At 48.1% G+C, this 23,108-nt stretch overlaps 6 protein-coding genes across 6 annotated transcripts; 5 read left to right on the top strand and 1 right to left on the bottom strand.

Annotated features, from left to right (window-relative positions):
- Nucleotides 1–1,140: 1,140 nt before the first annotated feature.
- FSST1_012176 (asparagine--tRNA ligase SLM5) lies at nucleotides 1,141–2,855 on the top strand (the record flags this gene model as incomplete). The annotated part of the gene is made up of 3 exons (XM_083235379.1): nucleotides 1,141–1,415; nucleotides 1,470–1,653; nucleotides 1,710–2,855. 3 exons carry the CDS (start codon nucleotides 1,141–1,143, stop codon nucleotides 2,853–2,855), a joined length of 1,605 nt encoding a protein of 534 aa, XP_083081872.1.
- Nucleotides 2,856–13,435: 10,580 nt separating this feature from the next.
- FSST1_012175 (uncharacterized protein) lies at nucleotides 13,436–14,022 on the top strand (the record flags this gene model as incomplete). Its single annotated transcript, XM_083235377.1, has 2 exons — nucleotides 13,436–13,608; nucleotides 13,749–14,022. The coding sequence occupies 2 exons, from the start codon at nucleotides 13,436–13,438 to the stop codon at nucleotides 14,020–14,022; spliced, it is 447 nt and encodes a 148-aa protein (XP_083081871.1).
- Nucleotides 14,023–14,236: 214 nt separating this feature from the next.
- Nucleotides 14,237–15,493, top strand: FSST1_012174 (Gti1/Pac2 family-domain-containing protein; the record flags this gene model as incomplete). The annotated part of the gene is made up of 1 exon (XM_083235376.1): nucleotides 14,237–15,493. The coding sequence occupies one exon, from the start codon at nucleotides 14,237–14,239 to the stop codon at nucleotides 15,491–15,493; it is 1,257 nt and encodes a 418-aa protein (XP_083081870.1).
- A 1,790-nt stretch (nucleotides 15,494–17,283) lies between these two features.
- FSST1_012173 (cleavage polyadenylation factor subunit CFT2) lies at nucleotides 17,284–20,230 on the top strand (the record flags this gene model as incomplete). The annotated part of the gene is made up of 2 exons (XM_083235375.1): nucleotides 17,284–17,429; nucleotides 17,485–20,230. 2 exons carry the CDS (start codon nucleotides 17,284–17,286, stop codon nucleotides 20,228–20,230), a joined length of 2,892 nt encoding a protein of 963 aa, XP_083081869.1.
- A 538-nt stretch (nucleotides 20,231–20,768) lies between these two features.
- On the bottom strand, nucleotides 20,769–21,472 carry FSST1_012172 (integral membrane protein S linking to the trans Golgi network-domain-containing protein; the record flags this gene model as incomplete). The annotated part of the gene is made up of 2 exons (XM_083235374.1): nucleotides 20,769–21,138; nucleotides 21,222–21,472. The coding sequence occupies 2 exons, from the start codon at nucleotides 21,470–21,472 to the stop codon at nucleotides 20,769–20,771; spliced, it is 621 nt and encodes a 206-aa protein (XP_083081868.1).
- Nucleotides 21,473–22,095: 623 nt separating this feature from the next.
- FSST1_012171 (cytochrome oxidase c subunit VIb-domain-containing protein) lies at nucleotides 22,096–22,500 on the top strand (the record flags this gene model as incomplete). The annotated part of the gene is made up of 1 exon (XM_083235373.1): nucleotides 22,096–22,500. One exon carries the CDS (start codon nucleotides 22,096–22,098, stop codon nucleotides 22,498–22,500), a length of 405 nt encoding a protein of 134 aa, XP_083081867.1.
- Between the last annotated feature and the right edge of the window lie 608 nt (nucleotides 22,501–23,108).

The following is a 23,108-nucleotide window of genomic DNA, read 5'->3' as shown; positions in this document are numbered from 1 at the left end:
GGGTGGGCAGTAGTGGTTCATTGACGAGGGGACAATCCCATCTGTCACTGACGATTTGTTTGCTTGATTTGGGTTTGACCTGGTTTGATCGGATTTGAAATGGAATTACAGGCAGGCATGTGGTGATGTGATTGATTCTGACTGAGGCTGAAGCTCAGCCTGAGATTTTGGCGTCGTTAATAGTAAGGATAAGTGAGATACTAATGTTAGGTAAGTTCAGGTGAAGACAGGAAGATGTCTTTGACGGGATATGAAACTATAGCAGGAGCCTCCTGAAACGTATGTGGAAAGGAAAGGGCCACCACTATCCCTTGTCCTGTTCCTTCCATTATATGGATGCAGGTTGAGGGTAAAATTGCTCGTTTCCCGGTCAGCACCTGCTTCCCTTGTTTGATGAACAGAAGGAGGAAAATACTGGTTTGTGTTTTTGGCAAGGAAGGTATGATCCAGTACCGTGGCTCTGGTCATGAACCTGCCTTACCAGCTCTACAGACTACTACCCATACCTTTACAAAACCACAATCCACACCATGCGCACAGAGACCACCAAGTTTAGTCAAGACATCCACGGTGAGAACCAGTCGGCATCTCTATGGAAGCTTCGAACCACCAACAAGCGAGAATCACACCCTTGACCTGACCGGCTGAATGGGACCTCCCCCAATCTCAGCTAAAGTCCGAGCTGCTGTATCTAACCAGATCTCAGTGAAGATCCGGTGCGGTACATTTTTAAGGGCCCGCCGCTTAACCATAATGGGAATTACAGCTCGATGATCCGGTTCATAGCACACTTTTCCATTCGTATTCTAATCGATAGTACCTGACGGGCGGCAATTAGGTTACCCTAGACCAAGCCCATGAGGTGCCAAAAATTCCCCCTCCATCCAACCATTTTTTTAATGGAAACTTGGCATCCCTTGCGTCTGGCACTGCGCTAACATTAACATAACATCACATCACATTTTGCTCGCCAACGAGACGTAATCATTTCTCCATTATTTCCTATACGAGCCAAAGATAAGACACACCTTATTTCCACCAGAGTGGTCCCGTGGCTAGGTGTCCAAAACAAGCAACTCGCAAATTGTTAGCTTCCACTGTGTTATCCCGGATCGGACTTCCGACTTGTCGTCTTTCACAATGAGATTGTTCCGTGCACACAGAGTTCCAAGAACAGTGAGACAATGGCCCCAAAGAAGGTTTTACGCGGTTAGGGTTCCTGGCGAGTGCCAGAAGGATATCAAGACTGTAGCTGAGCTCAAAGCGTGGGGTCCGTCATCTCCTGTGCCTGATGTTGAGGTTTCTGGATGGGTAAGATCAGTACGAAAGAGCTCAGGGGTACGATTTATCGATATCACCGATGGCTCTTCCATGCGGCCTGTTCAAGTGGTCGTGAATAAGAGTTTAGCTGCCGAGTATGTAGCCTGAAAATTACACGTATGAACCAACTTTGGCTGACATGTTCGCAGCATGCGTCCAGGTGCAGCTGTCCGCTTAAAAGGAACATGGGTTGATGAGAGCGGGAAGAAATCTCCCACTGATGGCTCAACTCAGACTTCTGATACCAAGGCTGAGTGCGAGACTTCAGCAAGTCCAGAACAGCCTGAGCTGAAAGTATTAGAGGTGGAAATCCTTGGTGGTTCTGACCCCATGGTACGTGTACCAAGATCATTCCAATATATGAGAATCTTCTTCTCACATAGTCCTAGACATACCCGATTCAGAACAAATATCAGTCTCCTGAAAGTCTTCGAACCATCTCCCATCTTCGACCGCGAACACCTCTGAACTCCACTATGCTACGCCTGCGGTCAGATGCCACCGCCATGCTCACGCAGTTCTTTTTCCGCGAGAGATTTCAACAGACGCATCCCCCTATAATCACATCGTCTGATTGCGAAGGAGCGGGTGAAGCATTCGCTGTCAAGGCATCATCTCCAGATGAGTTTTTCCGTGAGCCGAAGTATCTGACAGTTTCCTCTCAACTCCACCTCGAGGCTCTCGCCCAAGCTCTCGGCAATGTCTGGACCTTGTCTCCAACTTTTCGAGCTGAGCAGAGTGATACTTCGCGACATCTCAGTGAATTCTACATGCTTGAGGCGGAGATGAGTTTTGTTGATGACATGAACGAAGTCATGAACCTGGCACAGCGTATGCTTAACTCGCTAACAAGTGGCTTGAAGGAACTTAATGCTGCTAAGGAGCTTGAACAGAATCGGTTTGATTCGAAGGAGCCTTCCGAGCGTCTCGCATTCAAAGACCTTGTTGAGCAAGAACAACTGGACCGCCGATGGCGAGGCATGCTCACAACTACGACGTGGCCTCGCATCACATACAGTGAAGCTATTGAGGTCTTGGAGCCTATTGCCGATCAGTTCGAGCACAAGCCTCAATGGGGTGCTGGTTTGCAGTCTGAGCATGAGAAGTACCTTGCTGAGAAAATTGGGTACGACGAGACTACAGATGCCTATGTCCCAGTGTTTATCACACAATACCCACGAGATATAAAGGCTTTCTACATGCGACAGTCGTCTTCGTCCCCATCATCTGGGCTGACGGTTGACTGTTTTGACCTCTTAGTTCCCAACATGGGAGAACTGGCTGGCGGCTCTATGCGTGAGCATCGACTTCCCCAGCTTGAAGAGAACATGCGAGCACTAGGGCTCGAGGTTCCTAGCAAACGCTCTGCTGGAGGCAAGGAACTAGCATGGTATCTCGACTTGCGTCGCTGGGGTTGTCCTCCTCACGGCGGCTTTGGACTTGGTTTCGATCGACTCCTAAGCTACCTCTCTGGCGTGCCGAACGTCCGCGATGTTGTCCCCTTCCCACGCCACTACCATCGATGCGACTGCTGATCACATCCACATGCAATTTCATCTCCTGTCACTCCTGTCGCTTCCTGAACTCGCGTTTGATCTCCAGTGTTTTTCCACGTCTAGCAGAGCATGCTCGTTAATGCCTGCCTACCTTGGATACAACCCGTCTTGGATGCTGCGATCCACTTGCGCGAGCGACATGATACCCGTATGCTTTTGTAGTGATACGTTGCACGTATCAAGGCAAGCGACACTTGTGTATCGCAGCAGGGCAAACGGCCACAAGGGAGCATGAACCGCTTCCCGTGTAATTGGGCGGAGTCGACGAGTACTGTGTGACACGACGATAGACTCATGGTGCATCTTAGCCGTGCGAGCTAGATTCAGTGAAGAGAAGCTGTTGGTTCTATTCGGACGAGTGCATGCAGTGCTTGCACGATCTTCTTCAGCAACGCGTTACCGATGGGGATGGCACTGGATCTTCCGATGGCTGGGGGGAGTGAGTGTGGGATCTGGCTGAGATCTGACCGAGGAGCCAGGCTTTTCTGGGTCTTTTGTCCATGTCTGCATGTTTGTTCCTTCGGGGTTATGTGTTTTTCGTTGTATACTATAGATCACCACTGTACCAACTATTCTACGACATGTGATAAACGAGGCTAGACAATACATCTCATGGGGGGTTGGGCCTGACGTTTCCTGGAGTTACTTGACGTAGCGAGTTTGAAAAGGGAGCCTACAACCCTAGATCCGGCATACAGGCTTGCCGTGTTTCCCTATGATCGTGGCACGGTAGATAGGACGAACATATATATCCGACTCTGTACATCAAAATTCCAGACAGTAGCGTCTTACAGTCGCCGATTATAGCTATGCTTGCTACGTTTGTACGTTCTTGACACAATTCGATGTGCTTTTGTGTTAGCCTCCTTGATCCGATGTTACGGGATGGGGTATTGCGAACACATAGATTTTGTCCTTGCACCAGGAGCCTAGCTGGCTAGAACGGTACCGAATTCAATCCTTTGGTTCGTACTGCCATACGTTTAGGATTATCGGTGTGTAGCTCCATTCAAGATGGTGTATAGGGGATGATTGACGAAACAGCCGAACCATGGTAGTCTCCGAGGATAGTAGGACCTATGATTAGGAAAGATAGATGACCGCGAAGCCTAAACAAGAGATAAGGTTATATATAAACCGTGGAGCTATACTGCTACGAAACACGGGTTCCGCCTCGACACGTTGGTGTAGAGGCATCACAATCAATACCTCGACACAGTCCAGTGAGGACTTGGTACTTAATCGCCTGGTCAGTATAGCTTGGTGTTTTCCCGTCAGCACAATTAATTATCCGGAACATGGTTTCGTGGTGTTCATGACCAGTGTGTGTCCATGCATGACCTACAAACAGGAGATGCTGAAATCTTCCATGGCTAAAACCATTTGGTTTCAAGTCTTTTCCGATGCTCCGTTGGACCATAGGAACAAGGGAACTACACACACCCAACAGCCTGGAGCAGACTCGAAGATTGATAGTACTACAAAAGAATCATGCATTTAGATGTATGAGAAACAGGCGAGTTACGCTGATAATTATGTTTCCAGTTTGTGACTGCAACACGCCTACCCTACCCTGAAGCCATAACTTGAAAGGTTCGGCAGGTTCAACAACATCATGATAATAATAGCTTGTTTTTCGTGACTGCAACTAAACGGCAACTTCCATACCCAAACCCAGTGCCCGTATAAGTACCCAATAATTAGTCTCGTTCCAATAGACCACGCGTAGTAATCACTCCGTGGCTATTCGGATGTACGGCCCCCCTTTTGAAGCAGTAGCAGAAGCAGAACTAGAAGCAGGGGTCGAGTACTGGATAAAACGGCATCACAACGGCGCCAAACAAAAGTAATAGTCCCGAAACTCCGCCACCACGAAACTTTGTCAATATGGGGGGAACGAAAGAGAGAGAGAGCGAAACGAACAGATAGTGCTTTGCCTGTCACTGTCACTGCATCAGGGAAGGGGAAATACTCGTCATCCACCAGTCGTAATGCTCGCAGGGACCAAACCCAACGTTTCATGAGCAGAGCAAGGGCACGGCTTAAACGGCACGGAGATATTGGGGCACGTCAAGTTAAGTTGCAGTAGGTTTGGAACCATTGGCAAGAATAATAATAAGCATATCTGTTCATCTTGCGGCGTATGCCATCATCCCGTGGCGCAGTGACCCAACGATCGTGCCGACGCAGCCGTTCTGGGCTGGGGGGTGTGAGAATACTACGTATTACGGATGGATTTGTGGATGCTTTTGGTTAAGCGGCGGCCTTATTTCCGTAGTCTTTATCAAGTCAGTCATTTTACACATGAGAGACGAAAGGAAGAGTACAGACAAGAGTAATGGGGCTGCCTATTCAGTAACTTGTCATTACCGAGGGAATACGGCCCATTGTTTGTTATCAGTATTGTCGTCTTTGCTGTCACTGTCACTATCAATATGGATATATTGTGGACTTTGGAAGAAGAGATGGAAGGAAATAACGGGTCCTGAGAACAACAACTCTTCCGTGCCAAGCACCGAAGGTTCGGCCCTTTGAAAGACCCATATTCACCGTCAACGGTGTCCGTATCAGTGTCAGTTCAGGTTAGTGAATGTCCTACTATGAATCGTGTTGTTCCTGTCGTATATTTTGCTGGGGCTCTTTTAGAGCAATATCGTGTCCGAAAGCCAAGACAATTATATCCACTTTGACCTGAAGGAAGGAAAAGAAAAGAGATAAAAAAAAACCGGTTCCTGAGATTCAAGTTGTATGTAAATCCAGCAGATCCATTCGGTTATAACGGCTCTCCTTCTTTCCCATGGATATTGTAGTTCTTAATATTATGTCCGGTTTTGCCGGAAGCTTGGCATATTGACGTCTCATGTTTACGAAAGAATGGCACGTCGAGTTACCTAACTCAATGTCACTGGCAAAAGTTCTGTTGCAAACGAGGTAGAACCAGGGTCCCTGATTACTGCTTCGAGTAACCCCCCCTTCACAGCTGCAAATAAGCTTAAGATGGGGACAAGGGTTGTGCGGGAACTCTCTTTTTTACTGTCAAAGAGACACGAATGATTCTTCTCTTGTCTCTTAGATAGGTAGGTGAGTAGGTATAGCGGTCAGTTGTTATACCTTGATGGCCTTTGTTTCCTTCAATGATGTGTGATGATCCCAAGACGATCACACTCGATCTGCGTGCAAAAGTACTGTAAGGTCAAAACACACGGCACTCGAGACGACCACACAGACAATACAAGTAAAAACAGCGCAAAATTAACGACGATCAATTAGAGATGCCGACTTATCCATGTGGCCCCCTGATTCGGGAAATGGGCACACATTCCGTTAGATAATAGAGTATCCGCTAGTGGAACCCTCTGACGATACCGTCGCGCTTTGATCGGGCTATCATCAATCTTCTCCTCTTTATTCTTTTTAGTTGGTCAAAGAAAATCTCTGTTCTTCTTCTTTTCACTTATGGATCCACGGAAAAGTTCCATGATCCTTCTTTCGCCCCCGTAAATCAATGCATTTCGTCATACGTGACTAATAGTTTCTTTATTTTTTACAACTTTTTCTTCTTCTTCTCCTCTTCTTCATAAAACAAGACCCCCTTGTAACTCTCACTTCTATTGGATCGTATAATTTTGTCCTTTGCATGATTAATCTGCCCAATTACGTCGTCTGAGTGACCCTCCCTTTCAGCCTCATCTGACAGAAAGGTCCAGACTCTAGACCCTCCAACGCCAACGGGCAGGTTCATAAATTATGCTTACCTCGTGTCTCTGCTGTTTATAGGCTAGCTCGTATGAGCTTAAAAGACACCGACTTTGAGTTGAGTCAACGGGCAGGCAGACAGGGTAGGTCAATTTAGCCAAATGCAAATGATTTTTACGCCCGTCAATGATTCGGTTCTCGACTTGACCTCGCAGATGATCATTTTGTTTTCTTTGAGCACATTTCATGGTAATGCCCATGTCAATAATAATAATAATAACAACGCGACAGCGCCGAGTCCAGACTCTGACGATGAATAAGTCTGGGCCAAGACTTGGCGGGAGGGGGTCCAGGAATGAGTTTTGTGTCAAGTTGCCAAAGCACAGCACATGGTGGTGCACTCTTAAGCGAGGTTGGCTAATGGACCATTTTTCCCTTTACCTTTTTATCTGCGGGCGGTGATGGGACTTGGCTGGGCCTGTACGTAGCTTGTTGAGGCTTGTCACGATGCAGCGTAACGTATCATGACCTGGACCTGCCAAGTTGCACTAATTTATTGGTGGGTTTTGTGTGGCTCACTTGTTCTAATCAGCTGGCCCATCAGAAAACCAACAAAAAGAAAAGATTCTTGTGGTTTTGGTGAAAAATTAAGCTTACAATCTGGGCTTGCAGTAGTACATTCTTGTCACCGATACTCTGTCTCGGCATTTGCAGGATTGGGTTCTTGTTGCATTGGGTGACAGCTCATAGTACTCGCTGATACACTGCAGTCGATCACCCCCTTTTCATCGTCATGATTACATAGAATTAGAGTTAAAAATCAGATTCATACTCCTGGTCTTTGCACGGGTAGATCGGCGACTAGGTGAGATGTATTTTTTCCCCTCTTCACGATGGCCTGACAAACTAAGTAACTGGGGCAAAAGGTCAAAGACACAATACAGAGTACAATGGGCACAAAATAGAATTGAAGAGAGGTATCTCCCCTGGTGAGCCAATCAGACGACAGACGCAAAAAAATAAAAATAAAATAAAATAAGCATGCAGCCACCGAGCGCCAAGCTTTTATCGGGCTGCACGGTAAAAATTTAGAGACAAAGCTTGGAGCGGTTTGGGTTTGGCAGTGTCGCAAGCTAGAACAGTTAGTAGTTTATCAGCAAGTGAGTTGAAGTGGCGTCAGCCGAGTCATTATTGACAGGGTTCAGTACGGACAGATCGGCACGCGAGAATTAGAAATATGGAGAGGCCCTGTCTAGCGCGCGACCTTAAAACAGCGCTTCGAAGAATGAGATGCCGATATATCCAGATGGTGACATTTGAAGTCTCCGCCATGACGATTGTTAAATCTCCCTTATCTGGTATCTAGCATTGGCATGTGGCATTCAAGTATTGAGTCTCTCTCAGCCACCGAACCAACTTGAAATATAGTATCTCAAGGTTTCAATTAATCTTGGCACTCAGCTGATTCTCTACTTGGCTCTATCATCAAAAAGCCTTGGCTAAGACAAGAAAAAGTAAAGGGCCAAGATAAAATTCCCTTGATCCACCCGGCACCGCGAACACTCTCGGGAATAATCAGCTGCAACAAGTGTGCCCCAGATATACCAGAATCAGAAACCTCCAGCCCATTTTTGTTTCCGCCAGGTCCCACCCTCTGAGCGGCACCCCTGTAAAGCCAAGACGGTTGGGACGGCATCTTTGGAACCGTACCAAGACCACCCATTCTCAAGCCACGGGCTCTAGTTGACGGCCGACAATGTCAAGCATGTGTCCTTTTTTCTTGCTCAGGACAGGGTAGATAGGGACCCCATGTCTACTGTAGTGATATCGTTTGATTGAAGCGTCGCTGCTCTCTTGGGATTGGAGCAGAACGCCCTGTTTTCCCTTTGTCTTCTGTAGACACCCCCCCTAGGGCGGAATGACAGCCGTGCCAAGCAAGTGGCTGACAACGCTTAAATTCATGCTTAAACCAGGGCGCCTTGTTTGCTCGAATAAGAGGCCGCCTGACCCAAGGTACCATCCAGCGCCGAGCCGTCTTGGGCTCTTGGCAGCCATGGATAAATTACGATTCAACAAATTGGGGTGACTCGTAAAATAAACGCCATGTCCTTTTTCCGCGGTATCGTGAGATGTCGCTTTTTTGACCCATGGGTTTCTTTTGCTATCGTATGATGCGATCTGAACTATTGTTTTAGCTAGGCTTTTGTCAGGGGGGGCTGCAGCCATTAATTGTACTCAAAACACATCAACAAGATCCATATACTTTACCAAGCCTTGGCTATGCATCCTACAGTATAACCAAGTACACTGTTTGAGCCCCCAAACCCAATATAGGTTAATTGAAGCGCCTTGACTGTCGTATCTCAATTCTTGGAACCTTGGGACCTGCCTGCCAGTACAGTAATAGTACCTACATACAGTAAAACTGCAGTGCGCCCACCCGTTGTGAGCCGATTTCCCGAGCTCACTCTCTGGGCCTTCCTTTCAAGTTCAAAACAGCAGGGGCCGTCTTGGCTCTGTGACACAACAGAGCGACATTCATAGGTCAATATCGAGCCAAGCTTTAGACAAGCCTGGAAAAGCAGGGAGATGAGAGGCTTGACCACCGGCGATCTTTTTTGACTGCTGCGTCGCGTCCAAGTCTCAGCATCCAGTTGTTTACAGTACCAAGACCAAGACCCAAGACCCAAGACCCGTGGCGGCCGAAGGCGGTGACGACGACAAGAACAAGTCCCTTGAATAGATATTCAGAGTGAGCGAGTAAAAGAAACACAAGACACTTTGAGGGCCGTGGCTCTAGAAAAAAAGATACATACCGAGACAGAGACGAGACACCAAATCGGCAGCACGGCACAGGCGACGTCATGTTCTTTGAGACGTGGGGAATGGGGGGAGTCTCATAATAAACTAACCGCCGATTTTCCCGTGTTGACCTCTCTAATCGTTCTGCGTATTTTGCACTGCTGCACTGCAACTGTAAATCACAGCCCGTAAAGCACAGACTTGCGGGTGGTGAAAAGGAACATGTTACGTGTACAGTGGTTGACCATCGTGTTAGAACAAGCATTGCACTAGAAGCGGCCTGGTCGATCTTGAAACCCTTCATCTTGTATTAGAGACAAAAGTCATGTAGAATGTACACACAGATCAGGGTCTGGCTCTTGTTTCTAAACAATTTTATTTTATTCTTAAAGTATAGACCAGGAAACGAAGTACGCATTGATGCACAGTTAAGAAGCTGGCTCTGCAAATACTGCGACAAGAGCTCGGCGGTAACAGAATCAAAAACAGAATTATCCTCTTAAAATACTGGCCTCCAGTTTTTCCGAAACGCAGACTCACTACGGCCGGGTCAGTCAATGTCAATCAGTAGAAGCGTGTATGTATCACGGCAAAGGGACTTTTCTTTCCAGTGGGAAAGCTTGACAAGAAGCCGTTCATTGGCCATTACCCAACAAGGAAATAATCATCAAGAGACTCCCCTCCGAAAGACGCAACGCAACGTCGTGGGCGGCTCTTTCGGAGATTCTCAAAGGCTTAAGCTTAAGCACACCTACCTTTGAAGATCTTCATCCATCCATGGGCTTGGCTTTGACTTGGACCCTAGACATAATTAACAATGCTGCCTACCTGGCCGACGTCATCAAATCAAGTCAAATTGTCCGAGAAGAAGTCTATTTTACTAGTCAGGTGCTTGTCCATCATTGAGCCGTGCGTGCTGAAATCTATCCATGGCCATAAATTACATTCCCTGATTGATCCGCAGTGCTTTCCATAATAGACATTAGCCTCATGATGACATGATATTGCTTGTTTCTTACTATAACGATGGAGGCGACTGACTGTGTAGGATTAAGTGCTGACGATGCAGTGTTTCAACTGAGCCATCGATAAGGATCAACCTTGTGCACTACACCGGTACTTTACTGCACTGCGCAAGGACCTCCTGTCTTTGGAAGATCTCTGCATCGATGACTTATTTTTTTTTGTTTGGTGAAACGCAACCATCAGAGGTTACATCGAGGTTACAGGAAACGGCTCTTGAGTGACAGCAAACAATTGTATCTTGTCTCAGCTGGCGTCTTGAGATACCACCTACCTACTCTGTACGTTGTACCTAGTTTTTTACCAAACTCTTAGCATATTGAAAAGGGTCAAAGTGGGCAATGAGACGACAAACAACATGACTCTCTGGTCTGGTCAGTAATTTTGGAACTTTTGGTTTAACAAGAGCACTGCATGTAATTGTGAGCTTGGCATTTGCACACGAAATGAAAGTAGGTCCACCAGGATCTTTGCGTTATGCTACTGTGCCTGTGCTTCGCCATGGTCATGACCAAGACTATCATCATCATCATCATCATTATCTCTAGGCAGTATCTGAAGATCTGACAGGCCAAGGCGTACTCTGTTCTTCCTCTTGACGCTGGCCCCCAAATCCTAGACGTCCCCAGAAAGACAAATGGAATAACAAATCTGAGGCTGTACCCGATGTTAAAAAAAAAAAAAAAAAAGAACCCCAGACTCGGGCCCACGGCACTTGGTGCCAAGCTCAAATTTGGCGTGTTCCAAAAGCCGCATCATCCGCTGAGACAATACACAGACAAGCTCAAAGAAGACCCATTGCCAACAAAATTATTTCAAACCAGGAAGGGGTTAATTTCCATTCTTTTTAGTCGTCATATCTGGTATATTTTTTGTACATCTCGTGACTCAGAAAGCCAATTTTATTATGAGCCAAGGACGTCCATCATCATCATAATCCTCCTGATACGCAACGTAACTGTGGCCTCGCTTACGGAACACGGCCTCCTGAACTATTTCTAGATGAGACCCTCAACCGGCCTTACTATTCGGTGGTGTATTTACTATTCTTCTTACAAGCCGATTGATCCGTAGCTCCCACAGTAATAAGACTCGTGAAGCATCATCCTGAGAAGTAAAAGGCCAGCGACGACATCATCATCATCAACTAATCAGAAAGACAGTCATAAAAAACACGGTACCTTTGACACACACACAGCCAAGAACATGATCAACAGCCAAGCTTTAGTGGCTTTCTCATCCCTGTAGGGGGCTTTCCAAGAGCAGACTGGCTCAGCCTTTTGATGGGTTCTAGCCGCCCCCCAGTCAAATGCTGAGGTAATACGGATGGGTACCCTACCGGCCTAGGTAGAGTTGAAATAAGCTCGGGGGAATTATTGGCTTCTTGATATGCTTACTGCTTGCCGCATTGCCGCATGCAAAAATAAGGTAGGAGGGGATCCGCGGTGGTGGTATTGGCATTGGCCACCAGAAAGTATATATCAGACATGTCAACGTAAGTTTGCATGTATGCGGATAAAGGAATGGTATTAGTCTTTATGGTTATCTTGGTTAATACTTGGCGTGTTGCATGGGGTAAACAAAGTTATGCATCGCTGGGTAACCACCAACGCAAACCAAACGACGATATCTCTTACGGCGAATTCTGTAAAGTTACAAGTAATGTTGGGATTCTTGGTTGGATAAGAATGTAGCTTTTCTGAAACGGTTGGTGAGCAACTGAGTTTTGGTGGCATCACCTGTTCCTAGATAGAGTCTGTGGCATCCGATGATAAAATGCTATTTTAATTATATGGTTAATTGATCTCTCTCATTATCGCCTACATTGATCAAAACCTTAACGACGCGTCTCGTATAAAAAACGGAAACACGGCCCCTACAGCTTTCCTTTCCTTTCCTTTCCTGTGCCTCTAATTATACTCATCCGTACCTTCCAAAAAGAAAAATAGGCAAGCCGGTCAGCCGGGCGCACCGAAGCGTCAAGAAACAAACTATCGAATCGCCCTTGGAGCGCCTCCCCCACGACTTGTACTGTTACGGCAGATACAGCTGCGACGAGGTAGACCAGGCCTTTGGAGTTCCAGACTCTCTCTATCTATCTCCAACTCTTGTCTAGTTCGGCCCCGAACTATCGACATCAACCCCAGCTTCACCGCAACGCCAGCGTGTGACGGAACTTATCGTACGGCAAGGTGAGCTTCTTTTTGAGACCCATAAAGATATTCTCTACGTTATGGCAATTGTTGCCATCATACGATATTACTGGCTTCTTCGGCTTCTCATTCCATTCCCCATGCTCTCCTCATCTACATAACTGATCCGATAGCCGTGATCTGTCATGCATTTTCCCTCAGTTTCGCGCCTATCATGCCCTTTCCATCCTCGCAACCTTGCCCTGGCTGGCCCTGCATCGTCATCTTTCCCTAGAAGCCCCTTGAGGGGGGGCGTTCAGCTTCAAAAGCTTGTCCTGACCAACCTTGGGATTCACTCTTGTCTCACCCCCAGCAATCCTTCACACCCTCCTTCTTTGCCGTCCTCTGTGCTTCTCCACAAAGTTGTCGCCGAGTTATCCAGCACCGACTTTACAGTACTGTGTCTAATTACGGTGTTGTAGTCTACGCCTCCAAGACACACTTGCAACCTTATCTTGCTTGCTCTTAGCCCTCCCTACCTTTCCGTCTCGACCGAGGACACGGTTAAATAATACACTCTGCTTACCTCGTCTAAAGTCTTTTGCAAACTCGCTTCTTGTAGCAGATCAACAGTTTCACCAACTCGACGACAAACGCAGCGAGCCGCTACTCTCCTTCATAGGTATGTTTGTCTCCGTCTCAGATCTTGTGTTCTCTGTATTTTGGTACTCGGCGCAATACCTCCTGGGTGAGGCGGTTTGGTGCATGGATCAAGTGTCCTGGATGCACTCGTGGGACCGTTGTGCTCAGGTCCAACGGGGCCTCTTGAGAGCCGCATCTGAATCGCTACAGTACGGGCTGGCAGCAGTCTAATGGCTACTCTCTGCGCTGTAACTGTAATTCATGATGGAACATTGGCCAAGCGGCAATACTGTAAAGTACTGTACACATTCAAATCTCAGGGAAATTTTAGTCGAGTGGATCCTCGACTTAATCGGCTCCGACGGCACTCCCGTCAGGGAGTTGAGCATCAAACCCCTGGAAGTGTCCTTTACCACCTTGTTTTGGGAATTATATATGTATGATCAATGGTGTGCAACTCGCACCTTTTGATCAATTCAATTATCTCTTACCTTTCTCTTGTTTATTCTCGACAGCTATACTATCAGAATATCTTTCTTCACTCTACTTCTGCTTCTAAACTGACAAACCTGACTAGCGCTGTCACCTATCTCCTCTTCAAAACCGATTACCACGTTGCCCGCTTGGCTACTGCCTTGCTTCATCAGCCCCAAATCAACGTTCTCAGCAACGCCAAGAAGGTCAAAGACCAGTCCATTTCTTCAAAGTGGAGACGTGGACAAAATTCCGCTGAGCCATCAGCCTTTGTGGAGTCACATTCGCATCTTCGCGTCTACACACCTACAACATCTATAACCACACCCATCCATACCTTCACTGCACTCCCACGCCCTGGGCCCGATCTGATCTAGTGGGGCACTGCGTACAAGCTTGAGCTTGGTTCTCACGAGGCCCTTCTTTATAAGGACGCTGACGACCTACCAAGGCACTGGATCCATTTACCCAAAATTCTTCTTTTTTTTGACCTCCTCCCGCCCCTGTGCGGACCATACCTATCTCTCTACTTACCAATAACAACAACAACGACATTAACCTCACATCACAACAACGTTACACACCTTCACAATGGAAACGTACCACGGCTATGTGCGGACACCCGCCGATGCTATTCGACTCTTTGAAGCCTGTAGATTAGGCATCTTGCCCCGTGTGCAACGACGACTTTCGGAGAAGGAGAGACAATCAATTCGATCTGGTTCTGTTTTTGTCTGGGATGAGCGGGAAGCCGGTATGAGAAGATGGACTGACGGCAAGTCATGGAGTGCCAGTCGAGTTTCGGGAAGCTTTCTCACATACCGCGAAATGGAAGGCAAGCGAGGTGGAGGCTTTAACACCAACCGAAGAGGTGGTGGTAAAACCCCAGACTCTGGACGTGGTAGCGATGAGGATCTGGATGACGCAGAGCCTGAGGGATATCGATACAAGGCCGACGGTCTCATGAAGCAGTCTTTTAGCATCACCACCTCTGGCGGCCAACACCTGCACCTTATCTCATATTACTCTCGCCCACAGCCTGGTCAGCCTGAGCTTCAGCAACCAACAAACGATCCTGCCCTACGAGGTATCACTCCTGTCAAGGGCATGTATCCTGAGTCTAGCATGGGCGAGGCCAACACCACTCCCGCTCTCACTCGTGCCCCTATGCAGCAGCCTTACATGGCTCAGCCTGGCCAACAACCTTACGGTGCCTATCCTCAGCATGGATATGGCTGGCCTCCTTCCCCCGCTGCTACTCCTCCCTATAGCCACTACGCCGCTCCTTACCCTCCCAATGTCCCTCAACAATACCTACCTCACGCTGGTCACCCGGGCCTACCTCTTCCACACTACCCCCAGGCACCTGTTTACGAGCACCGTGGTGCTCCTCTTCCTCTTCCTCTAACGGCCAAGTCTCCTCACCACCCGCACATGGCTCTTCCCAGAGCACACGAGTCCCCTCGCGAGCAACATCTTCAGGCAGCTGCCCAAAGCGCCATGGTTGATGCTCGACCCAGTGGTGCTTCACACACTCACCAAGTAGCTCTACCAAGTCTTGGGGCGGTGACCAACGGTCCCCCTGGCTCATCCTTGGCAGCGATCAGCACACCTCCCAGCAGAACCATGAGTGTTAGCCCCACTCGAAACTCTCGTTCTGAGGTGTCCAGTCTCTCTACCCTTCACGCAGTGCTTCACCATACTCCTGCCAGCAGCGAAAGTGGTAGTGCTAAGCCTGGTAGTGCCGCCAGCAGCCCTAGAGCGTCTGCTGCCTGCGGCCTTGAGAAGGGTGGCGTCAGCGAGGATGCGAGAGCCCTGAGAATGTTGGATCGCAAGTTCTGCATTTAAAAGAAGGATTAGGGCATGCGTAGTCGTCGAAACTCGGCTCCATGATGATTCGAAATGATATGGAGGCTAAAATTGGGGACTGCATTACATGGGGTTATTGTTTGTACACATCATATGCATCGTTACGGCGTCTTGATTTCTAGGGGCAACAGCGAAAGGTTCTGTTGCGGTCAAATTCAGCGTTTGTTTTTTCACGACAAGGAATGGGAGAGGAATGAATGAACTAGTGTTTCGGACGGATCACATGGAATCATCATGGTTCAATGGTGTTTATGCGTCATTACTATCTGGGATCTATAAAGGCACCGGTCATGTACATAGATTTACTGAGTAATATCAGAAGTGCATGGTCAAAATTCGTTCATTGTCTTTATTGTGTGATGTAACGTTTGGTCACAGGGTGTAGGTGTAAGTGCAAGTCAGGCCAGACTGAATACACTGCGTACGCGGCTGTGTATGTCAGGGGCGGCACAACGGCACCGTGAGGTAGAATTACAGTAGAATTAAGGTTGTTGCCAACCCCAGAATATTATCTCATTCCCGTTTATCCGTCTGTGTCTTAGCATTAGACGCCGCGTAGTCACTCAACACCAAGGGCCGCGTCAGCCTGACGATGCCGAGATGCCGGCCAGGGTGTGGTACAGTATAGCGATCCTTTCCACCATAACCAGTGAAATGTCAACTCTAGCTGATCAGTGGGCATATCCTTTCCACCATAACCAGTGAAATGTCAACTCTAGCTGATCAGTGGGCATTCTACTCTGTAGCTCAGCTCAAACCCCAATTTTAGATATAGTTATATGCTATGTATCTAAACCTAGCTGAAATATCCCACTTGCCTGACTGGTGGGTAGCAGAAGAATTGACCTTTTAAGCTTTAGATGACAAAAACAAACAACCTAAGAAGTACAGTCTAAGCATCATAAAGTGGCCTAGTAATTTAGTCTCTTGTGCTCCTGGCGACCAACTTTTCTGGTACCCTGATGCCTGACTATGAAGTTTGGCTTGCCGACCTCTTCCTTGAAAGAGATTAGTTGAAGGGATATCATGAGAAATGGCCGCGTCAGAGGATAAACCGAAGGAAGATAGACTATAGAATAGTTACATGGTTTCTTGTGTTATTGCTGAAGCCTAGAGCTTGATCGTCCCGTGGGGTGTGGATGAGGGAGCTGTCATTGTTAGATGTGTCGTGAATCTAGGCAGTGATTTAAAAAACCATGAGAGGGGCTCTTAGTAAAAATGAATTCGGTGTTTTTATGAATACGATTGTCCTCTTTCGAAAAAGCATATTTGTTGAGTACAAGGTTATTTCCATCGACCCTTCCCGTATATACTATATGCTTAAATGGAAATATAACTTCCTAGAAAGGATATATATAATTTACGAATATGACAGATTTGGAGTATTATGACAGCAAATCTAATCTTGATCAAGTATTGCATCTTATTAGCTATCGTTACGTGTAAGTCGGAATATAGTTTTGCCGCACCGACCGCGCATTGACAGCTGCAGGTGCTACGCGCATCAATAGCCAGAATAATCAAGCATCGCGACGACCTAGCAATTGTCTTTGTCCGCATCAATAGACGGACAATGCAATACCAATAGCTGCAAAAACATTTCATCTTGCTACACTGCTCGCTTTTATTTCAATCCAGACTTTACTCTGCTTGATAATCATGCTTCGACAATCGATATAACTTCTATATCCTTCCTGACTCGATTTTGACCTTATCTTCAACTGGGCTTTCCATCATCCTTGCTATAATCGTATTGCGCCGGTATCATCATGTTCACCTTCTGTCCGCTCCAGGGCGCCTTGTCGGATTCGTCCGCTTCACAATCCCTTCTCGAGCTTGATGGTGGTGTCAAGGTGCTGGTTGATCTCGGATGGGACGAGACTTTTGACGTAGAAAAGCTCAAAGAAATTGAGAAGTATGTCCTACTGCGCATTTCTTGGTGAAGGCGATTGCTAACATTGCTGTTCCAGACAAGTCACCACTCTATCTCTAATTCTCGTTACACATGCGACAGCTTCGCATCTCGCCGCCTACGCCCATTGCTGCAAGAACATTCCCCAGTTCACGCGCATCCCCGTGTATGCGACAAGGCCTGTTATTGACCTCGGCCGCACCCTTATTCAAGACCTATATACTTCGAGCCCCGCCGCGGCGACAACAATTCCCCAAAGCTCACTCACCGAGAGTGCCTATTCACTTACCCAAACTGCTACAACCGCGCAGAACCTCCTTCTCCAATCGCCGAATAACGAAGAGATCGCCCGCTACTTTTCTCTCATCCAGCCCCTCAAATACTCGCAACCTCATCAACCTCTACCGTCACCCTTCTCACCGCCCCTCAATGGTTTAACGATTACCGCGTATAATTCCGGACACACCCTCGGCGGCACAATATGGCATATCCAACATGGCCTCGAATCGATCGTGTATGCGGTGGACTGGAACCAAGCACGTGAAAACGTTTTTGCTGGTGCAGCCTGGCTGGGAGGAGCTGGAGGTGGTGGCGCTGAAGTTATTGAGCAGTTGCGGAAACCAACCGCTCTGATCTGCAGCAGTCGTGGTGCTGACCGAACTGCACAGCCTGGAGGTCGCACCAAGCGAGATGAGCAGCTCATCGACACTATCAAGGCATGCGTCACACGGGGAGGAACAGTGCTGATTCCTGTGGACTCGAGCGCAAGAGTCTTGGAGCTTTCATACCTATTGGAACATGCCTGGAGAACCGATGCTGCTTCCGAGGGAGGTGTGCTTAGGTCAGCTAAGCTGTATCTTGCCGGTCGCAATATGTCGAGCACTATGCGATATGCCCGAAGTATGCTTGAGTGGATGGACGACAGTATCGTGCAGGAATTCGAAGCTTTCGCTGAAGATCAACGAAGGGTCAATGGTGCAAACAGCAAGAAGGAGGGTGGCCCATTCGACTTCAAATATCTACGACTACTCGAAAGGAAGGCTCAAATTGCACGATTACTCAGTCAAAACGTCGAGAATGCTGAGACAGAAGGTCGCGTTATTCTAGCGAGCGACAGCAGCATAGAGTGGGGGTTCTCTAAAGATTTGATTAAGGGATTGGCACAAGATTCAAGGAACTTGGTCATTCTAACAGATAAGCCAGGTCTGTCAAAGAACGACAAGCCGTCTATCGCAAGAACACTGTGGGATTGGTGGAAGGAGCGCAAAGACGGCGTATCAGTGGAGCAAAACAGCAATGGAGAGAATATTGAGCTCGTTTACGCCGGCGGACGAGAACTGGAGATCCGCGAACCCCGACGTCATGCTTTAGAAGGAGATGAGTTGGCACTCTACCAGCAATGGCTTGCCACTCAAAGGCAACTTCAAGCAACCCAACAAAGTGGAGGCGCGGCAGGACTCGAGGCAGCAGCAGATGTTGTGGACGATGCTTCGTCCGAATCATCGTCTGACTCGGAAGATGAGGATGGCGAACAGCAGGGCAAAGCGCTCAACGTGTCGACAGCCATCGCCCAGGCCGGTCGCAAGAATGTTGTACTCAAAGATGAAGACCTCGGCATCAATGTGCTTATCAAGAAGAAGGGTGTATACGACTTTGACTCCCGGGGGAAGAAGGGCCGAGAACGCACATTCCCTATCGCCATCCGAAGAAAGCGTCAAGACGACTTTGGAGAACTTATTCGCCCCGAAGACTATCTTCGTGCCGAGGAGAAAGAGGAAGATGGTCAAGACAGCGCCAACATTGAGGCTACTGATGACAAACTCGGCAAGAAGCGTCGATGGGACGATGTTGCAAAAAGCGGCACTGGTGTCAACAAGCGACCGCAAGCCATGCGGGCTGGTTCTCACGATGGCGAAGAGGCTGGAGCAGGTGACGGCTTCGTTCCTGATGAACTCGACACTGCCGAGGATGTTGAAACCGAGGAGCCTGTAGGACCATGCAAGTTGTCATACCAGACCGAGACTGTACAGGCCAACATGCGCATCGCTTATGTTGACTTCAGTGGTCTGCACGACAAGCGAAGTCTTAACATGTTGATCCCCCTTATCCAACCCCGAAAGCTCATTCTTGTCGGTGGCGAACGCGACGAGACACTTGCTCTTGCCGAAGATTGCCGGCGAGCACTGGGAGCCGACAAGAACAATCCCGACAACTCTGGCAGTGAACGTTCTGTTGATGTATACACACCCGAGGTTGGCGTCGTTATAGACGCCAGTGTTGACACCAACGCCTGGGTTGTCAAGCTGGCAGATCCTCTAGTCAGAAAGATAAAGTGGCAGAACGTTCGTGGTCTAGGCATTGTCACTATTACAGGACAGCTTCTTGCCACACATCTCAACGAAGCTGCTGCAGCCGATGAGGACGTCGCTAACAAGCGACAAAAGACCGAAGAGCCTCTCTCATCGACCACCCTAACCAACACGGCGGCAGCCATCCCCTCGGCCACACCTGTCCTCGATGTTCTCCCCGCGAACCTTATTTCTGCTGTACGCTCAGCAGCCCAACCACTACACGTTGGTGACCTCCGACTGGCCGATTTGCGTCGCGCCATGCAGTCCGCCGGCCACACGGCGGAGTTCCGTGGTGAGGGTACACTGGTCATTGACGGCACTGTCGCCGTTCGCAAGACGTCTGCAGGTCGTGTCGAAGTTGAGAGTGTGGGCATGCCGACCGCTCGGCGAAGTACCTTCTATGAGGTGCGCAAGATGATATACGATAATTTGGCGGTTGTGGCCGGCGCGTAGAACGGCCATGACGTGGCCTGGTATAGGTAGAAAAGCGCTTATATAGACAGTCAAAACGGCGAAATCGATGGGCCATGCGAGTTTTTATTCCGTTACGAAAGATGTTCAGACAGAGGTGCATTCTCTGGAGAGACAAGAATTGGTTATTAAGCAAGCCATAAGGGGTTGGAGATTTGCATCAGGAACAATTGAGATAGAGTCAACAAGAGGCTCCGTTAGCCATGTCTTCTACACTTTTATGCGAGATTCTTTACTTTAAACTTCGGGTTTACTTGATTCACACAAGTGATATTCACGCCAGCTAACTAGGTAACACCACATGTACGTGTAAAACATTCATCATATTGAACCATCTCCTTTTCAAAAGATCATGTTGGCTTTGCAGTTGCCTCGACTGATATCATCCGAGAGAGGTACAACTTTAAAACATGTTTTTAAGAGTGAGCTCTTCCATATTAACGTACATAAACGTGTAAAGAGCACCCAAACGCCAAACAATGCAAGTCTATTCAAACGTATCCAACAGGTCCCATCAAACTCATTTCAGAGGTAGCATAGGCTCCATCTCATACTCCGCATTACCATCTCTGCCTCTCCCCCCTGAAGGGATGGCCATCTCCTCATCCACAGTAGAAGGTTGCGCCGCAGAGCCATCAACCGATGCAGGTACGGCAGGGGGAATCGGACGACCGCCGAAGAAGACGGGCTGTAATTCGCGATATTGACAGCCCCAGATGCCCAGGCTGACGGAGATCGTCGCTGATGCGATCATGGTGAGCCACCAGCCTCCGTGTCGAGGGATGTGGCCGCTGTAAAGGGATGCGATGACGAGATGGATAAAATGAATGGATATGGCGAAATCCGGTACGAGTTTGGAACGAGCGATGAGGGCGACTATTGCGATTGAGCTACAGAGTGAAGTTAGTAACCGTGTCCGGGATATCGAAACCGCAACTTGCGCTTCTTTTCGAAGTATAAGGGAATAACCCACATAATCAAGCCTCCATCCAACAAGAAAATAAAAGACATGAGCCACCCATGTGTTGTATCTCCTCTCAAGCCCTCCCAGCCAAATACAAGGGTCCAACTAAAACCAGATCCTGATACAAGCGCAGTGAAGACGATGAGGACAAGCGCGGCGAAGTAGTAGATGGCCTGTAGCGTCGCGATCTGGCCTGCGATCTTGAGTGGCGCTAGCTCTGCGAGTGCGCCTGCGCGCGGGGGTTTACGACGACGCGGCATCCTGTGTTCTCGGTGGTTTCTCTGTTCGAGGGTGGTGGTTGTGGTGTTGTTGAAGGTAAGTTCTTATCGCAGCGTGGAAGAGACGTCGGTCATCGAAAGGGCATGTCTCGTGAGGTCTTGTGATGCGTGCCCGTCCTTTAAGCTCAAGCTTATACTTTCCAACTCTTTCTCCTGGGACTTTCTGCCCTTTTGTGATTACAAAGCCTTTCCAAACACAAAGGCTTAAACTGAGAAAGAAAGAGTAAATAAAAAAGTAAAAAATCAGGGTTCAAAAGGAGGGAAATGAAGTAGAGTTGAAGCAAGGAGGTTGCGTAGATCAAAGGACAGATTAAAGTGCATCAGCCACAGATAGTTAGCAGCAGCTGTAGGTAGGTACCCTGAAACGAGATGTCCATGTCGTTCACTATCTAACCTGTTATGTCTCACCGCCCGTTATTTTCTGCCGCTCCCACTCGTCATACCTCGATTGGAGCTAACATGGCCTAAGTTATGAGATTTTGAGCCACCATAAACTCCAACTAATTCCGTACCATCTATCCCGCTATTACAGCTACACCTCAAGCTCTCAATTGAGCCTCACTCTACGAACCCATACAAACAACAAAGCAAATCTGCAAAAAAACATGGGATTGTGGCCATTCTCAAGCGAGACCCGCGGCGACGCCATCCGCTCCGGCGATGCCATTCCCAACCGTCAAGAGCGCAAGATCTGCTGGGCCGCTCGCGATGCCTACTTCAACTGTCTCGACGCCAACAATATTGTCGACGCTACCAAGGACCCTTCAGCCACTAAGCGCGCTTGTCCGACAGAGACTGTAGACTTTGAACGGGATTGCGCTGCTGCTTGGGTCAAGTACTTCAAGCAGTGGCGAGTAGCCGATATCCAGAAGAAGCGACGCCTGGATGAATTGAGAGCGCAGGGTGCCCAGGAGATGACGGTCACAACGAGCTTCGCGCCTGAGGGTGGTGCCGGGGAGAAGGGTAAGGGTGTGGATGATATTCAGGCTATGTTGAACAAAAAGAAATAAATGGCTTGGTCAGATTCAAGAACGAGTGGTTTCTTGGACAACTCAAAATCATGGACGAGGCAACGGACACGGAAAAGACTTCATAAAGAAGGGCCATTTGTTATACATATTGTATTATACCACTGTAAACTACCACACCATCACCAATTCACACCTACATGTACAATTAATGCACTGCTTCACCACGCCCTTCATTTCCGTCCTTCCAGATTAGACAGCTCAAGTCTTTATCCCAGATCTATCAATCCCTACTACCTAAACCCCTGCATGTGCAAGCTGCAAGCCCAGCTAGCTGATGAAACCCAAACGAGAAACGACAATAAGTATACGACAAGAAGAAATAATCATGTGAAAAGGCCGCGCCAGTGAAGAATTGAATAATGGTCAAGTGAAAATAGTGTCAAAAACAAACTGCAGCGTGCTAAACGTGGTGGTATCATCCATGTCTTCTTCTTTTTTTTCTTAATAAAGAACCGATATCTGCACTCGCTCCCACGGGTGCTGTGCTGTCGTACTCCACGATGCGACTTGACGCAGCCGGCTCACTATTCGCCCCAGTGATTCTCTCTCTGTTTCGTCGCCGACAGAGGAAATGAAATTGAAATAGA

Source organism: Fusarium sambucinum, chromosome III (assembly GCF_050947815.1).
Source record: "Fusarium sambucinum isolate potato_lamoka chromosome III, whole genome shotgun sequence".
Taxonomy (NCBI): domain Eukaryota; kingdom Fungi; phylum Ascomycota; class Sordariomycetes; order Hypocreales; family Nectriaceae; genus Fusarium; species Fusarium sambucinum.
Note: the sequence above shows the minus strand (reverse complement) of the source record. Positions and strands in the feature narration are given on the sequence as shown.